The 18,903-nt window shown below is 40.6% G+C and overlaps 2 protein-coding genes across 9 annotated transcripts in view; one reads left to right on the top strand and one right to left on the bottom strand.

Annotated features, from left to right (window-relative positions):
• The window catches only part of LOC105830869, a 64,663-nt gene extending 54,474 nt beyond the window's left edge, over positions 1-10,189 (top strand). For 5 of the 7 annotated variants that reach the window (XM_036286123.1, XM_036286125.1, XM_012670519.3 and 2 more), the window contains 12 exons: positions 688-898; positions 1,383-1,910; positions 2,333-3,191; positions 3,489-4,379; positions 4,475-4,681; positions 6,431-6,615; positions 7,207-7,458; positions 7,533-7,694; positions 7,990-8,275; positions 8,351-8,582; positions 8,691-8,844; positions 9,102-10,189. In XM_036286123.1, coding sequence (XP_036142016.1) covers positions 737-898; positions 1,383-1,910; positions 2,333-3,191; positions 3,489-4,379; positions 4,475-4,681; positions 6,431-6,615; positions 7,207-7,458; positions 7,533-7,694; positions 7,990-8,275; positions 8,351-8,582; positions 8,691-8,844; positions 9,102-9,362 — 4,179 coding nt within the window. In that variant the 5' untranslated portion in view covers positions 688-736 and the 3' untranslated portion in view covers positions 9,363-10,189. Of the gene's footprint in view, positions 1-557; positions 577-687; positions 899-1,382; positions 1,911-2,332; positions 3,192-3,488; positions 4,380-4,474; positions 4,682-6,430; positions 6,616-7,206; positions 7,459-7,532; positions 7,695-7,989; positions 8,276-8,350; positions 8,583-8,690; positions 8,845-9,101 lie in introns of those variants that run through there. The other 2 variants (XM_036286127.1, XM_012670521.3) reach the window with 2 other exon arrangements.
• LOC105830870 (transmembrane channel-like protein 3) lies at positions 9,511-18,846 on the bottom strand. 2 transcript variants are annotated; one of them, XM_012670522.3, is made up of 18 exons: positions 18,129-18,846; positions 16,473-16,623; positions 16,106-16,340; positions 15,321-15,558; positions 14,985-15,173; positions 14,640-14,875; positions 14,174-14,365; positions 13,701-13,949; positions 13,552-13,621; positions 13,266-13,434; positions 12,616-12,954; positions 12,158-12,412; positions 11,973-12,079; positions 11,592-11,887; positions 11,216-11,395; positions 11,025-11,145; positions 10,538-10,884; positions 9,511-10,380 (listed from the first exon to the last, which is right to left on the bottom strand). In XM_012670522.3, the coding sequence occupies exons 1-18, from the start codon at positions 18,243-18,245 to the stop codon at positions 10,227-10,229; spliced, it is 3,645 nt and encodes a 1,214-aa protein (XP_012525976.2). In that variant the 5' UTR covers positions 18,246-18,846; the 3' UTR covers positions 9,511-10,226. The 2 variants fall into 2 exon arrangements, with proteins under 2 accessions (XP_012525976.2, XP_012525978.2); XM_012670524.3 differs by having other exon boundaries at positions 10,227-10,377.
• Between the last annotated feature and the right edge of the window lie 57 nt (positions 18,847-18,903).

The following is an 18,903-nucleotide window of genomic DNA, read 5'->3' as shown; positions in this document are numbered from 1 at the left end:
AAACGTTAACAATACCTGACAACGAATGGCTTTCATGCAATTTTAGAATGAAAGCAATTTAAAGAAACATGAGTGTGGATGCGAGTATAGAGCAAAATGAATTCTTTCGTTTTTATATTAGACAAACTGGCCGACTCTCTTGTCCTCGACTACCTGTGTATTAGGAACGAAAAATTCGGGATGGCACAATATTCTTACGTATTACTTGCTAATGACAGTACGGGCTAGGCCATCGCTGTTGCAAATAAAGCCAGAGACCGGAAGTGAGGCAATTACTCAGCCGGTCGGGCAGCACCAGTCAATTGTCCCGATTGTATTCTCGCGGTAGCCGCGCTGCCGACACTGCGGACAGGAAAATGTACTCACTCGGTTCGTTTTGGTTTTTAACGACCTTCCTAACACGTAATCACACGTTAAACGACGCGCGTTTTATCGTGACGCACGCGAATTTTAGGGAACGGCAGTCGATTGACTGTCCCTAATGATCTTTAAGAGTGTATATACGCAATGTTCGGGAAACATTTTTTTAACATTTGGAAATAAAGATCTAAAATTCGGAAAAGATTGATCTTACACGTAAGTATATTTTCTTGGAACGAAATAATTTAGCGCGCGCGTGCACCGTTGATCGTCGCGCCGAGTTGAAGAAGAATCGAATCGATTACTATTTCACCTCTTTCCTTTCAGGGCGATGATGTAACGGGACTTTCGCTGTTGCTGTCGCGGTGAGGCAACAATGTCCACACAATGCAATCGCTTTGTGCAAAACGCCTGGAAGAAGGAGCTCTGCTCGAACTGCTTCAAGCCGAAGGAGGAGCATGCGCCGGCTGATGATGTCTTGCGACTGAATGTTGAGAAGGCTTCCACGAATCTGAAGATTGATCACCTTCAGCTGCAGGTACGATGGCTTGTACTTTGGTATAGATGTACATATTTATACAATTGGTTTTAATATTGCATTTAAGTTTAAATTTTCTACTGATAATTACATTAAATGCATATTCAATTATCTTAAAAAAATGTTTACATATTTTTTGTTAGCATTTATAATATTTAATTTATATTATATTTTCTATGCGAGTTTTAGATTATTTATCGATCGGCTTAACTTATATCCGCGCGACACGCGCTGATTGTTGATGTTCTACTTAAAACATTATATAGTATATTGAATATTCAGCATTTTATACGAAGATAACACTCTCTACCATCGTTAGAGTCGCATTAAAAGAAAACTTGTTTTTCGAGTTATTTGTGTATCTCGTAACTACGTTCAATTAAATAACGGGACGTAACCATTGCCGATCAAGTCGATTAAAATGTTTCCGGTTTGCTTCGCCACGCCGTCACGTTTTCAATCAGACGATCGAATAACCTTGCAGAGTATCCTTCGTGGCAAGACGATTTGCCGGAAGGATCAACGGAAAAAGAATGTCGGTTTCCCCGAGTCTCTCACCGAGGTGATCGGTTACGGCGGCGATGACTTCTCCGACGGCGAGGAGGAGAGGGACGGGGGCCAGGGCGACTCCTCCAGGGCGAAATCGGAGGATCTGGTGCCGGACAGTGAGGAGGAGCGGGCGTTATTCGATTTGACCCGCGCGAACACGAACTTCAATACGATCACTGCAAATTTGACAAACGTCGAGGACACGAATGGCTCGCACGACACGGCCAAGCAGTCGACAACGTCGTGTGGCAAGTCCTTCGCCTCGTTGATGCTCGGCAGGATACAGAGAGACGCCGACGGCAGGAAGACGACTCTCTTGGTGTCCGTAACGCCCTTTGGCGGAGATGACTCCGTACCTACCGCCAAAAGACCGACCGATCGAAAAATTAACGCAATCAACTTGCAAACCAGTCCGTTCAGAGTAAAACCTGGCGATGGCGGATCATTGGATAACACTGTCGAAGTAAGTACAATAAGAACATCGTAAAATCAATTTTATCACAGAAAATTTTTCATATTTAATCAGGTTATTTAATTAGATACAAGTTGGGTATCGTATAAGCAGAATATTGAATATTAGCCAATAATAACTGTTACTGTATATATTTTATATACAATTTTATATAAAAGCAATTGAAAATATATTTATTGTCAGACAGTACATTAAAATAAATATGATATTGCAATATTTTCTGATAATGTATAATATTTCTTAATCTATTAAATAAGTGTGTCTTTAATGATTTTGTAGCAATTCTTGCATTTACGTTGAGAAAAGTTTAATGTTAATAGAAATTAATAATTGCGAGAGTCAAATTATTTTGAGCTTGAGTTTCTTTGCAAGCAGGATATTTTTAATAGACATTTTTATATTAAATGTTAAAGGTCGCAAAGAAAGTCAATGGATTAGAGCGGAAGAAGACCGAAGAGCAAGAACAAAAGTCGCTCCCGGAACTGGGGAAGATCGTAGACATGCCGTTGATCACCTCTGCCAATATGATTTCCATTATGCGGCGGGAGACCATGACGGATACTTCAAACGCGGACGCGGCGAAGACGCCGGAAACGATGGCACAGAAATACTCGCCCGTCTGTAAGATCGACAAGAGGAACGCCACAAACGTTCCCCTTGTCAACACCGTTTCAACAACGGCGAAGAAGACTGAAATCATCGAAACGTTGTCGAGGATGCCTGTCGTGCAATCCGCGCCGAGTAACGACGTGGGAGAGAGCGTAAAGAGGACGGCGACGGGTAAAAGCGATTGTGCGAAGGAACAAGATGAGGGGAAGGAAGGGAGAGACGAGGTCACCACGTTGACGCCTCCGAAGAACGAGGAAGCACCAGAGAGTGATCGCTCGATCAACGGCGTCGACAACGGCAAGGAAATCGAAGGGCGAGAATGCGAGGGCGCGGAACCGAGGAAGTTCTGCTTCGACAGCAGTCGTGAGCTCGCGGGCGAACCGGACGGCAAAGCGGACGAGGAGGAAGTGACGGAACCGCCGGCGTTGCCCACGAGCCCGCCGCCGGTTATCATAACCACGGAACCGAGGGCCTCTTTCCTGCACGGTAACGTTAACGTCGACTCGAAGGCGAAGCCCGTCGTGCCGCAGAAACCGATGACCTTTCCCGCGAAGGCGAGCCCGCACGATGGACCGCTCGCCGTGAGGAAAATTTACAACGGCGATTACGTATTACCACCTCCTTCGGTTCAAACCGTCGCCGGTAGATTCGCGCAGAATTTAGGTGAGGCTGAAACGTAATTAATAAGAAACAATAATCGAATCATTTATTATGTTAATTATTTTAAATATTTTATTTAATCTAAGATAGAGAGAACGAAAGAATTATACATTAATTTTTTATTTTAGTAAAAATTGATTTGTTTAAAGAAAAACAAGTCACAGTTGTGTATAAATATTGTTATAATGCAAATAATATAGAGAGATTTTCTTATGTCTCGATCGTGTCCTTGCATTTTTGGAAAAGTTTCCTTACGCAGCTGTAACATCGTTGCGATGCGTGGTACTATTCTCTTTCTAGGTACGCAGGATATGAGCTCTCGATGTTCAACGAAGAAGAACGTTACCAACGAGATTTTATCGGAACCCGATCAAGTCCCGCCAACCATTACAGCTCAAAACTCGGAATCTGGAGATCAGGCAAAAACTGCGTCGAAATCCACTCTCTCGTTGTTCGCTTCCGTGACCGCGTCGTCAGCCTCGTCGGAAAATTACCTGACGAGTAACGAAGAGGTGGACGAGAATACCGTGCTAGACGAAGAGTTTCCGGAAATCACTCCGGTTTCCATTTCCACGATGGAGCTCGTGCGCTCGCCGAACAAGAGAAGATTGGCCCCGCGACCACCGGAGTCCGCGGAGGATCTCCTGCCGGTCTCCTCTCTGTTCGCCAGGAATCCGGGAGCGAATCTGAAGTCCGATTCCCCGGTCGTCCGCGAGAAGGAAAAGCGGGAGAGATCGTCGTCGTGCAGCCCGAAGTTTCGCAAGGCGGTCTGCGATCTGCCGGATCCGACGAACGAGAGCGTTAAACAGCAGCCGGCCGAGTCCGTGCCCAGGAGAACGATATCTCTGTCGCAGGACAGCCTGGCGACGGAGAAGGAGGTGCGGGAGGAGAAGAAGCGGGGTAGAAATCGGCGAGGCTTCTCCCTGAAGAGATTTCTGCGGATGGGCACGAGGAAGGACATGGACATGATCACCGGTCAGACGTCGGGCGCGAAGACCGACGAGATACCGTCGACGCCGCAACCAAAACCGCGATTAGAGATAATCCATCCGCTGGAGCTGGACGGTGCCGCTGTCGAGGTGGTAGGAAATGACAGGATCACTACCAGGACGGGTGAGGACCAGACGGATTTCTGCGGTGTTAAAAACGACGGCTCGAGAACACCGCGGTTTCCTCCATCTATAACCGCGGGTAACCACGAATATTTCTTGTAACAGTTTTAATTATCGAGGAAGCGTCTTCTGTAAAAATATTTTTATTTACGTGTATACTATTGTTATTTGCAGCGAGACCCGGGAAACCACCCCCGCCGCCGAGGAACGAATCCCTCGAGGATTGGTCGAGGGTGGACTCGGCGAATAAGCCAGTTAGACCGCCGCCGCCACGCGCGGAGATCAAATTGAACGTCATCTCGTCGAGAAGCGACAAGACGTCGAAAGCCACTTGGAGGCCAGCCGCCTCGACGACCTCGGATTCAATTTACGCGAATCTGGGTAAGTTCAGGCCTATACAGTGTAACTGAGTTAATCGTCGCGAGACTGTTCTCGATGTTAACAGCCATACTCACACGAATCCTCGCGCCAGCCGCTTTTTAAAACTTGGGAGAGACGCCACTTTGCTTGCGTGGGTACAGCGACCGAGCCACGTGGTAACGCTTTACTTGCATCCTCGGGGAGGGGTAGGGGGGGAATAAACGACTTTTTACTTAACGATTAGACTCTGCGCGTCGCGCAGTTAGCCGAGATGTACAAACTCGGAATTTTATAATAAAAATAATTATTTAGAAGAGTTTAAATTTCGACGATTTCCCGACAAAAATGCAATATTTTCTATATTGTAAAAGTGGTATAGAAAAATTGACAAAGAAATTAAAATTATTCTTAAAAAGTCACAATATATATTCTGTGATACGTGTTATATCGATAATAATGTTTCGTAATATTTACCGAAAGAATTTATTCCTATTCTTTTGAACGAGACTCGGCTGTCAAGCCCCGGTATCGTTTCACGTAATATAACATTAAGCAATACTGATTGAAGGCTTGTAGCTTTTTACTCTTGAGACATGACTGCTTTTGCAACGCGGATTTCCGCGATAAGGTTACAATATAAAGTTTGAGAATGGCTGGTTAAATAAAATGCTATTTGTGCTATTTGTTGTACTCGTCGACAAAATGCTCCTTGTAAGAGTGCAAAAGCCTCTGTAATGTCGAACATTTGTATCTGATGAATAAACGTATATTGTTAAAAAAAATTTAGAGTCTTGTTCTTTCGATTACTTTTAGTCATTCTCTTTTTCAATCGCGCCGACGCACGTGCACCGTACGGTACGTAATCCCCTGATGCTGTGGCTTGTTCGTTGCATCTCCGCATCTCTCTTTTTCTTTCTCTCTCTCTCTCTCTCTCTCTCCTCTCTCTATCTTCTTTTTCTTCTCTCATTAACGCGAACAACGGCGACGTCGCGTCGGCTGCGTCGGCATAAACGCGACTATTCAACCGTAAAGCGCGCATTCGCGCATATCCGTGTTCACGTCTCTCTCCGTTTTCTTCTTTTTTTTTCTCCTCTTTCTGCAGTGGTTACGTAACGGTGCGTGCCACGAGCAACGTTAGTCGAGGACTCCTCTAACCGACGCTGGGTGCAACTAACGCCGCACGCATTGCATGCGCTGTGATCGGCATTTCGTACGGAGTCTTGTAAGTTCATTTAAGAATTTAGATCCGTTTGCGCCAATGCAACTTAACTTTAAACTTCTAAGAATCAAAGAAGATGAAAAAAAGTAATTTAAACCGAGTTTAGCTACATTGGTGCAAACGTACCTTAGACATAAAATGTGCGCTTTTAAACCCGAATATTCCCGCTCACAGAGGGACAAGTATGTCCGATACCCGATTTCGCGTGGTAGACGTTGCTCAAAAGTTTCGTCGACGGAAAGTATCCTTGCACGATAGCGCTCGTGAAATCGGGTACAGATCAAAGACCATATCAGAAAACACCTGGATGTTAAAAAAAAATAATCCACGCATGGCGACAGCGATTAGTCCACACGTGTGGAATCATGGGTGAACTAACGTTTGTTATATCACCACGTCGAATTCGACTTTGCATCGCGCGACGTGTTTGTCTAGTACCCTAATGCGTTAGGTGAACTAGCTAGCCCGGATAGCTAGCCCGTTTCGTTGATATGCCTTGTGTCTTGTGGTACTAACCCGTGGCGCTTGACGATGGCGGATCGTGCCTGCAGCAGCGGAGGATGTTACAGGTGAGGTGCGCAGCGCCTTGGCACCCTCGAAACCCCAAAGAACCGCCAGCTTGAGGGACCGAGCAGTTTCCCAACTCGTCTCGAAAAGGATGCTGAGTACGTCGGCTGAGGATCAGCATCGGGATTACGACGGGCTCACTGCTGCACGGCCCATTTCCGGCTCGCCGGTAAGAGAGGCTCTTTCCCAAATTCCTCCATGTAAATCCAACTCCAGACAACGCAAATGACGAATCGTTACTATTGTCGGACTGCAGCATAAAAATATTTAATGAACATTCATAAGCTACAGTGCCGGCTCTTATTCACGCGAACGTTTATAGATCTTGGGAAAGGTAAACGGTGAAAAGAGTGAAAGGAAGAGTGAAAAGATAATTGCTATAGTTGTCATCGCAATAATTTCTAGTGCGAAATTTTTATTGTCAAGCTGTAGAAAAAAGAATACAAGGAACGTTTAAGGAGAAAATGATTGAAATAATGAAAGCAGATCAAACTAATTATGTTTAGAATTTATGTATAGAAATTGGTAATACGGTCAACGTCATATACGTTTGTTAAAAATATATGTTAGCTTTCCTCTTATTGATTACGATAAAGAGACGATGAAATAATAGTTGGAGCATAAAGCTACTCGCAAGAATTGAAAAAGAATTGGCAAGAACATTAATATCTGGAAATACACGAACAAATGCGAGTCATCAATATATACGCTACGTCGTTTAGAACCGCTTATTGTTAGCTATTACTTTGCATTTCAACAGACATCCAATGACAGTCACGTATACGAGTGCCTCTCGAGCTCGCCCGAGTGTGATTCGAATCTCGAGCTGCGGCACGGAAGCGGCGGCGGATTTCGCGCGGCATGTAAAAGGAAGTCCGACAGCAGCGCGATGATCGGGGAGTCGAAGGTCCATCATCAACCCTCGTTCGTGAGGTCGATCTCGTTGCCGTACTGCGGCAGCGAGACCGAGAGCGAGCTTTACGCGCCTTATACTTTCTATACCGGCGACGAGGTACGATTATACAGTTCGTGCTCTTCCATTTTGTTCCCATCTTTTTTTTTTTAATCGAACGTCTGTAAACTTAGGGCGCCGAGGAGGATCAGGACTGGAAGAGCACGGACGACGAACCGAGGATGGGCCGCTTAAGGCAACGCCGGGCGCGCACCGTCGTCCATCGGAGCCTCGAGGATAATTACGGCGCCGTAGTTGTGGCGAATCATGAAGCGCTCGCCCAATTTCTCGAGCAGGTACATTAAGCTCTACATGTTATTATTTACCGTTGTACATTCCTGTTTGCATGCCTGTACGCGTACAAACGTGCGCTTCTCATCTTTCCCTCTTGCGCACGTAGAGAAGATTTTGTTGTTTTCAATTTGTAATCGTAGCTTTGTATCTGCAGTTCTTACTACAGACTTCAGAAGTCATTCCTCTGGTAATTCCTCTGAATATAGTTACATAAAGTACTTCGAGTTCAGGACAATCCCACGTCTATTTTTTACGCAATAAAATGATTGATTATTTTTTTATGTTATGATTTTTCAGGAAAATCAAACTGTCCAATTTCCGCCAAGTCTGCGCGCACTGAAGAACGCGAACCTTCTGTTGAAGCACTTCAACGTCGACACTCAGTCGTCGGTCTCGGTCGGTAGAAGAATATTTTGTCCGGCGATGTGGAACGATCAAAATGTCACTCTCTGCATAGCATTCGATTTAGCTATGCCTATGCCACAAAAGGATTTCTATTTGACGCCTATAATAGAATTTGTGGACAAAGTGCCGAAGGAGATAATCGAGAAAGTCCGGCCGTCCGCGGACGAAGATGTCGAGGGTAGACGAAATTTCACGAACATTTAAAAAAATGATAAAAGTAAAAATACATTTAACCGTAATTTCTCCGTTCTAGCGACAATTTCGGTTTTGCCGTGCCTGCACGTAACCACCATACAATCGTTCGGCTCGATGTCGAAGGACATAAACGGCGAGAGCGCGAGTAGAGAGGCATCGTTCGTTCTTCTTCAACTGGTCAACGCACTGAAGAGTCTTCAAGCACGTGGGATCGAGGACGCCAGCAGATCTTTGAGCGACGTTGTGCTCTGCAGAGAGGACGTTTATTATCGGCTGTACCTACTGCAAGGGTTAGCATTTTCTCTCGGGACGACAACTTGAGTAGTCGCAGTCGTATAATAATATAATCGCGCGGACCCCGCGGTCCCGTTATTCAACGTTTAACTTCCGTTTTGCAGAAGATTAAACATAGACCCGAGCGACGAGCCTGGCGAGGAACGGGTCTCCCTATGCGAGTGCGCTTTAATAGCACTGCAACAGTTGCATCTGACGGGCGAGCTACCTCTGATACAAGATTTACTGATACGCGAGAAAGCAGTCACTCTCTCGCAGGTGAGAGCTTGTTGCTATCCGATTCTAATTTGAACGTATGGAGTTCTTCTCAATTCAATTGTAGATTTATTTTTCTATATATTTCTCTTTTAATTATTAAGCTTACATGCTTCTTTAAACCGAGCTCGCTTCACAAAGAATACGAAATGATAATACGTAGATTTTTTCGCATATCCGCTATATTGTATAGTTATTGTTGTTTTGTACACTTTATTATCACGTTTCACAATTAATGTTTAATTCTTTACGGTAATTAGGTAAAGTCCGTGTTGGAATTTTCATTGTGGGGCCCGGCGGATGTGCCACTCGGCGGTCCACGAGAAAGGGAAGTAGCGCTTCAGAGATGGCTCGATCTCGAGCGGGCGAACGTACTTCACGCTCTCATCAAGACCAAGGCAGCTCTGACCGTTATAGACGAATATCAATTATTATTCTTGGTACGAACTACTGCTAAAATAATGAGCGAGGCGTCGGTGCTCCTTGACGAGCAGCGTAAGCGCTTGGCGCAAAGATGCTGATGATATTCTGTATAACGTTATCTTTTATACATGACAGTGAGTTGTGCAAATATAATAGCGAGAGAAACTAATATTTAACGATAAACAGGAAAAGAATATCCGAACGCAAAGGTATCTTACGATTACTGTGCTGCATTAACATAACAGATTTTTCCTTATACGATTAATTTATGTTTCTCGTTATCGACAATTTCTTTTACAGATTTACATAAAAACAATTATATTATTAACTTATATTAACTAACGTGGAATTGAATCGTACGTTCGCTGGTGAGGAGTATATATATGTTTATATACGCAGGATATATTGGTATACGTATAAATAATCTCGGACAACAGCTCAATGTTATAAATATCTTACACGTAATGTAATATCTGACGATAAGATAAAGGCGTTAGGAATGTGCCAATGCTCAATCGAAGTGTGATTTTGCACGTATGGTGTGCGTTTCAATGATACGTTGCGAATTCGTTTAGAGGTAGCTGTTTCATATGTCGTTTTCAGGAATGTACGATAGTATTATTTATAACTATTTATAAACATTTTACACACACATATGTATTTGTAGAAATAAACGTAATAATCACAAGGTGTCTGCAAGTTTCGCACTTCGGTAAATCTGCGATAATAAGCACAATACGGATGCCACGCGCGCATTTGAAGAAGAATAATTATAAGATTATTATTGACATTAATATTAATTCTAAAGCGAATTGGCAGAGACTTTCATGTTTTTTTACAGATTAGTATAAAATGCTGAGTACCGCTACTTGCTGCTAAAGTGATGTGATATGAAAAATATTAATTATACTATTATTTTCTCCAATTTTTTAGATAGTTTCTTATTTGTTTCACACAATTTGTTATGTTAGTTTTTTGTCATCTTCAGGTACATTATCCAGTTCCACATGAATGTCGGATACAATTTTTTCTTCATTTACTTGCATTTCCGATATTATAACACTTTGATCACTCGATGGCGAGTCCCGAGAACATCCGACTACGCTTATTGAGCTGCTTATGAGAATAATTTTTTGCTTAATTTGGAGACGTAACATAACATATTTGATATTTTTAAATACAGTGTTTGTTTATTTGAGGCTTGGAAAGTTCTCCTATTCGCCATAAAAATTTCAAGAAGAAAAATTTCTTATGTACAATTAATTATTATTACCTTCTGCAGGGAGATGTATCCTTTAATATCAAATTTTCCTGTTTTTCAGCTTGTTGCTCGTTGCCGTAATCGAACGATACTTGATTTTGACATAAATCTTTGGTATCGTTCGTCAATCGATTATCTTCTGTATCAATTACTGTATCAACCACTGCATTTACGTTTTTAATCGCGATCTGTATATTATCCTTTTGAACTGTTTCGGAATTTCGAGATATTTTGGCCTGCGGTAGCGCGGGAAGAATCTTTTTCCATCTTGCTAGGGAAGTCTCGGCCACGGTGTTTCTTTTTTCTGCTATTTTGAATAATTTCCGACGTTCTTCCGTACGCTCGTGTCGTAGTTGCATCTGGGACACAATACGTTTATACATATAAGTATAAATTAATAATAATAAAAAGATAATTAATATTAAAAATAATAATTAAATATAAAATATTAAACATCATACAGTTTGATGAAACTGCATAATTCTTCATGTATCATTACCTTTAAATCATTCTTTGCTTCTCGCAAAGATCTAGCGAGAGATACCATGTAGTAAATAATTAACGTCATGAGAACAATCAATGGTATCACTATACTGGGCGATGCGATAATATCGAGACATCTAAATGGAAATAAATCTAAATAATATAAATTTCAAATAAATTTATATCGTAAAAAGAATAAAGACGTACTGTTGAATTATTTTCGGAAGGGAGTTTATTAAACTTTGCGTCGCTAAATTATAAATCTTTGGATAACCAGAAAAAGGGCCACAATACCATGAAGGCTCGACCCAGACTATAGCATAGCCGACTGGCAATACGCACAAAAATAGCATAGTCAATAACAGCGCAAAGTAAAAATTATTAGACCTATAATATTAAGAAGAATAATAGACAAATTTAGGAAGATATATACATATATATGTACAAAAACTAATGGAAAAATTTAAACAAGCGAAGTTTAATTGATTCATAAACGCGCACTTTAATTATTTTATTTGTTATTTTGTAAAAGCTGAAAAATTGTGAATAGTTTTTATAAATAATGCAGTTTAATTTCAATAACCTGGAAGCTCTGAAGACTACTTCGTGAGGTACGTTGCACGTCAAAACTGCCCAAGAACGTAAATACATTAAAACGCCAAGCTTGAAGAGATTCAGTGCCGTTAAACCAGGACTGAAGAACATTCCCATCCAAACCATGCCTTGATTGTTCACCAAATGAAGGATGTTTTCGGCTATCTTGAAGTCCCCGTATTGCGGAAATTGTTTTTCCAGATCCCAGCACCAGCAATTATTCATAAAACGTACGAAAACAGCGCGAAAGAAATCCATGCTAAGGGTGCCTAATATGGTGAGTAGCTAATAAACAGCCGTATGTAAAAAAAAAAACAGCAATTTTTAATTGATCTGACTTTTGGTAACTTTATTTTGTGCCCTTTCTTACCAAATCCATGACAGTGAGCTTGGCGAGTTCTTGCCCGAACATGGTTTCCCAGCATGATCGACGTAGCTTTCTGCGTATCTTTGGATCAAGCTGCTCCAAAGATATATCTAAAAACGTAAACAGATTTATCTACCAAAAACTAGAGAACAATACAATAAATACAGATTTAACAAGAACATTTTTACTTGAATTCTTCGGTAGCACAGTAGTGCAAATGTTTTCAAAACACCTAATCGGATAATTATCTTTTGAGATGGGAATAACGCGTTTGTTTGATGAAGTAGAAAAGTTTTCCGGGATATTTGTTGTAATTATTGTGTCATCTGCTGTTGTAGATGTGACATCAAATTTTCTGGTAGATGACGTTTCGCTGTCTGATGGCGAGGTAATTATTACTCTTTCAGTAAACTCATCAAAATTGGTAACAGTCCCTGATAAATCTACATCAGCGTAAGATATATTTTTTATTGTCAACTCAATATTAATTATTGCGATTATTAATCAGTTATTTTTAAGATCGCTTCAAAAATTAAAATTTTTATGCAAGCATTTATGCAATAATATAGCACATTGTGATAAATCTAGATGATTAAATAGGAAGTATGTAAGGAAAATACAAATAGATTTAAAAAATGTAATTTACCTTCTATTGTATCTGATTCGATTATTGTCGACGTCATTTCGCTTTGGGATGAAGTAATACTTGTATAGAAATGTTCGGCAATCGTCGAATCAGTTAGGAAATTTGTCGTTCCTGTCGAGCTTGCGTCAAAATGTATTTCGCTATCATCCATACTCCCGATATTTTGTTCCTCATAAGATGACATAGTAGAAGATTTATCATCATCCTCTGTATCCGAAATTTCGTTCCGATAATCGTAATCTGAATCATTATAATCGTATGTATCATTGTAGTCCTTGTATAAAGTGTCGTCCAGCAAAGGATTAAGGAAGTAGGTCTCCTGTCTGATGGATGGTAGTGCTGAACAAAAAAAATATGCCGACTAAATTTTTGCCAGAATTCTTTTATCATTGAGTGACAGAACAAAATATATCTGTAAAACGCATGTGCTATTTACTGAATTGTATAGACTTTTTTTCTATGAAAGCAAGTCCTTACTTTACGAATTATAATTCGTAGCTGCTTTGAAATGATAAAAGAAGGAAGTGTTATAAATAATTAAGACAATCTTGATATATAGTGGCTTCTATCTACATAAGATAGAGATATTTTTTAAGATTGGTAGTAAATTAAAATAGCATAGTATTATAAATTAAAAGCATAGGTCATACTTGTCTGCGATATTTCTCTCTTAGCGTGAGAGTGAGTGACATTGTTCATTAAAACAAGGCTCAAAGATGCTAATGTTGCGATTTGTTGCGTACGTGTCAGCTTGTCGCCACACGACACCAATTTACGTACGCAATGATTTGTCGGTTTGAGATCGTAAAGATCGGTTTTCTGCAAAAAAGATAGATTCACTATAAAAAAACAACGGGGTCCAACCTTATAAAATGTCGTGGCTAACATTGCTGTCTTGTTCTTTATTGCATTTACGTATGATAATGAATTACGTACCATAGAGCTTATCTTACGGAACAATGCGAATATTAGCGAGTACAGATTCAGCAGATTTAATACCATTATTCTAAAATAAAAGAGCAGCCAAGAGTACATCACTTACACGATGAAATATACTTTGTCGCGATTAATAAACAGCTGTTTACCGCGCCAGTTGCATTCGCAGCTGTTTCCTAGGGTGGTAGCTCTCGAGAAAGCCGAGAAGCTCGAAGATGTATGGGAAGATGTACGTAATCAGAGACATCACAATTGTGATCTCGTTCTGTCGCCATAAATTTGACCTCTCTGGCTCCACGGTGCTTCGTCCAACCACCTTGATTACAGCGTACGCTGACAGCGCGAGTAACGTTAGCACCGCCATGTTCACGAATATTCTTATTGCGATGATTTTCCAGCTGCGAAACATGATCGAATACGGTTGCGATATTGAATTCGGTTTCTTCTGGTTACGGTTTTTTCTTTTCCAAGGGAGAAAGATAATTTGTTTATCAGAAGTGATCAAAGATTCCGATTGAAGTAGACACGTGTCGTAATATGCAGAAGCAAAAATTTAAAAAACAGTTGCCGCTGCAATTTATATATAATCTGTCTAATGATAAAATATATTGAGAGAGCTCACTTCCTTTCATCCTTTTGCTTCTCTGCTTCTTCCAGTAGAGCCTCTTTGAAGCCCAACACGATGCTAGCTGCACGATTGTGCGCGGTTTCCGGATTACCGATCATGAAGTCCCATCCTGTAAAGAGTTTCCATGAGAAGACATATTCGTCATCCTTTTCGGTCAGTTTGCTCAAACGCGAGTTCTCCGCCATTCTGAAACAAAGTATCCAATGCTCACGTGCTTGCTTCGTCGCTTTCTAAAAACATATCACGAAGTATAATTCTGTAATACATAATTCCATTTCAAACATGTTCGCAGCGCATCTTCTTTCAACAATTAAATGGCGCAATGTAAAGTATCCCTCAGACGTGTCAATGTTTTTTACTAACTTTGTATCTAAAGATCTTAGAAAATTGATTGTCAATTTGGAAAGCTCGGTGAGTGAGAGAAGCTACGGTGCGAAATGCAACGAATCTTAGCCAGTACTTGCGCAAAATTGCGACGAAGCTGTACGTGTACACGACCAGATTGGTGACAAAGTACGCCAGGGGTAATCTGTAATTGCTATTTGAGTCCCGATTGGTATACCATCCGTAAAAGAACGGAGAATATTTTAGCACACCCTCGAACTCCCACAGAGTTAACAGATCCTTCGACTTGACTGCCTCCTCGTGCAGCATGATCTTTCTCTCGCCGGCGAGAGTCGCGTTTGCGGTTAATACCTGACAAAGAGTTAAAAGAAGCCAAGTATCTTGTTAGGTATTTTGTTAATTTACTGGCCGTTAAACCGAGTGGAAAAAATTTCACTTTTACTGACTAGAACTGTCTTACTTCAGGTATCGCTACGAATGCCGTAAGGGTCACCGCGACGACGAGGTTGATCCAGAAGAGCCAACGGAGAAAAATGAAGTAGGACGCGACGGCGGAACCGAAATGGGATTCTATCTCCATGATACGGAGCTGCCAAGGTACGAGCCACGTTTGCAGATTGATCAGCTCGCGTCGAAAGTACTGCCACTTCTAAACAGGTGAAAGACGGTAATTTTGTTGCGATCTTTGCTGCTATAGCGATGCGGTTGCTATAGCACACAATTTTTTTTCTTTATCTAATTTAAGATGTTTTATTTGATTAAATTTTTTTCGAAATCATAGTCACGCGAGACTAACCTTAGTTATAAAAAGCGAGACGCGTGCTATGACATCTTTGGTGCTGTGACTTTGAGCGAGTCTCTCCTGCAGAGCTCCTTCGTGCCGTCTGATGTAAGCTTTAGCCTGCCGTACGAGCTTGATCTTACGTCGCAGAGGCCAAGGTTGCTGCTTTATGCCGCTCAGTACCTCCTTGTGCAGCTTAAGATTCTCGAAAATCTGCTCCTGATTACCGCTCTCCTCCATCGAAATTATCGTGCTATTAATTTTATTATTATTCAAAACTTTGATTAATGTCTACGATTTGAGTTATAGTCACTATAGTAATTCAATGGTCGAGATAACACACAAGAGATCTTTTTAAAAATATATTAAAGTAATCACAAAGAAAAGGATCCATCAGTATAGTTTTTTGTCATTAATAATGTATCACTCTTTTTAGTATTTATCTTTGGGGCAAAATGCAAACCTCAAAATTACATGAAGAAAATATTCCGCATAGTAACATAGAAAGTGCATGTATATTATGAATGACAAATGAGACTTGCAATATTTTGCATATGATACGTAGTGGAATGTTACTCGCATCTTTCTTGCTACAATAATCTTCAGTTCTTAGATGAGGAACTAGAGCGCGAATTAATACTTCATACAATCTGTTAGATTTAGATGCTTTATTTTAATTATATAATTAACTTATTAACCCAATTCGCGCAGCTCACAATTTTTATGATAAAATTAGGCAGACTTCGCGAATAATAGACTTGAATTTACTCTGATTGTTGGAAAATTATGAACATACTAACTCTCCTGAGCTGGTGGTGTAAGCCGAGGATCGACGACGCGCGACGCCGTCGACGTTGTCGGCGCCGAACGGGGACGATGAACGTCGCTTCCGCCGGCTCTGTCGTCGTGTCGAATTTCGTTGTTGCATGATCGCGCAAACCGATGCCGAGTAATCGTCCTCGCTATCGTTCTCCTCGCCGTCCGCGGTTAATTTTTCCATCAGCGCCGAGGTTTCGTTCGATTGGTTAGATATCGCTTTTCGGATCATCAAAAATTGCCACAGGTTAGACATTTAAATACGAAGTAAATTTATCAAAAGAAATTTCATAGAATTCGCCGAAGAATATTGACTTTTTTTTTTATTAAGAGAAAATTTTTTTCACTAACCGCAAAGTTTTGTATTTTTGCGCTCGTTTCGCGATTCTTGATCCTCTTCAACGAGATCTTCCTCGTCCCGCTGGCACTCGACAATATCAAACCTAACCGACTGTCGACTGACCGACGATTGCGACTGCGACTTGGATGACGACGGACCCACCTACGAACGGCGAAAGATACCAATTACTGTCTTCGAACAGCGATCATAGATCTCCCTGAGTCACGCGAGTAATGAAGAGCTCAGCGACCCAGTGAGATCGCTGAAACTCATTTACGTGAAAATCATTCCGTTTGCAGGTGAAATCGGGAGCTTCTCTCATTAATTACGGGATTACAGAGATAAGATTTTGATTAAATAAATGACTCAGTCGAAATGTATAATCTTTCGTTGAGAAATTATAACATTTTTTTTTCTAAACTCTGAATTTTGTACAATTCAGATTTTTATGTTAGTCTACGTTCTTCATTATATTTATAGCGCAAAAAGTTGACTGTGTTGAAATATTTTTTATCGAATCTTAGTTTTATCATAGATTCTATATGATTCAGATCCCCCTTTCTTCTTCTTGATTTCTTTTTAGCACGACAGGATTTGAATCCTTTCGTTCACACGATTATCTTTCGTGTCTGCAAGTAATTCTTAATTTGAGGTCACACGCGACGTGACACACCCCGAGACATTCTACATTGATCAACGAGGATCAACGTGGCCGCGATAGTCATGTTTCGTGACAAAAATCACGATTCTTTACATGTAATATATCTTATCAAATCTTGTACAATATACGTTGTATTTAAAGTTTTTATTTTACTGTTTAAGATATAACTTAAATCAAAGACATTCGGTGTACCATTTCGACGTACAGTTTTAAAGATGAGAAGCGTAGCTTATTTTACATTTGATAATTCTATTATTAAATAATAAATCGTTACTATGGATGCTCGTCTATTTAAATCTAAACTCACGTAAGCAGTGTTTGTGTTATCTCGCAATTTTAGACAATTGTTTATTTTTTTCGAAGGAAATATTCCCTGTTTGCAAAAATGGCAAGAATCGAAAGAGTGTGTCGAGTCACGTTATAATAGCCATCGTCATTACATTCTTCGTTCTTTGTACGACTCCACCCTTCTGCTTCGCAGGTAATCACTTTCCTCGAGGGGATGATTACTGTCGTGTATACCGTGCTACACGCGATCCCACGAAAATCATTCCCATGCTGCGCATCGTCCGCAACGTAATTTTCGTTAATGCTCGCGAGCTTCGGCGATCGATTGTAAATTAGTCCTTGTTCTAATTTATGAAATTGTTTAAAAATGGAGAGAGAGAGATAATAAGTGAGAAACGAGATGTGCGAAAGAACCAAAACAATCGGAGAAGAAGCTGTATTTTTATCCAATGTATTTTTGAACATTACAATATTTTCGAGCAATGGTCACGTCCTCATTGTTTTAACTATGGAAAATATCTTCGATATTCTATAACTGTCTTTATATTTGTGTTCTCTTTTAGATTTAGAAAAATATAATGACGATTTAAATATAAGTTGGCCTGGTTTTAGTAGGGTTTACGAAGAAAAACACAGTTAAAAATATCTTATCCATTTTTATAATAGACATAACTGAGAGTAACGAAAGACGAAAAGAGAGATTCTTAAATTGGAATACCTGCATAACCAATGCCCGAGCCGTGGCTTTAAACCCAGAAGAGCGTGACGATTTGTCTAGTCTTAGAATACCAGGAATTCTCGTCTGGTCCACCGACCGAGTTAAGTCAACTTGCATACCGCACGCCACCGATGACAATATTTCCAATCTTAATTATATCCCGAGAGGTATTAATAGTGCAACTTTCAATGTAGGAACGAGGAAATGGAATTGGATATCTTTGTTGGATTATGTAACAGTTTTAGATCAAATATAGAAAGACTGAGAAACTTGATTAGTGTCACAACGATTAACGTGTGCAATCGTACAACGCACTACGATTGACGCGTTGCAAGATTATTAAGTGGCAAAAAAAGTCTCGACACTCTCGATTTAATATTCTTCAGAGATTATCTGATCCGTTACTTGTGACGATCTGCCGACGTACTGTTTGCTGGAACTTGAATCGGCATATTCGCAATAACGTTGTCGTGCCATTAACGTATGCATGCTAAAAGCCGCTTCAACACGCATTTCCTTCTTTATCGCATTATCGTGATTGTTTTATTGTGCTCGCACGCAAGTTTGTTATTTTTCTCGAGAAGTACTGAATTATATCACGAATATAATTACTCGGTATTAAACCAAGGGCAAGGCCAACGAAGGAGAAAGAAACGATTATATGTAAAAAATGAAAAATTTTTCTTAGAATATCACTAACTGTATTCGTGTGTTCAAGCTTTTCTACGAGCGTAATCAAATTAATTGAAAGCTTTTTTTGATTGATGACTAAATA

This window comes from Monomorium pharaonis, chromosome 4, assembly GCF_013373865.1.
Source record: "Monomorium pharaonis isolate MP-MQ-018 chromosome 4, ASM1337386v2, whole genome shotgun sequence".
Lineage (NCBI taxonomy): Eukaryota > Metazoa > Arthropoda > Insecta > Hymenoptera > Formicidae > Monomorium > Monomorium pharaonis.
This window is presented reverse-complemented; position numbering and strand designations above follow the sequence as displayed.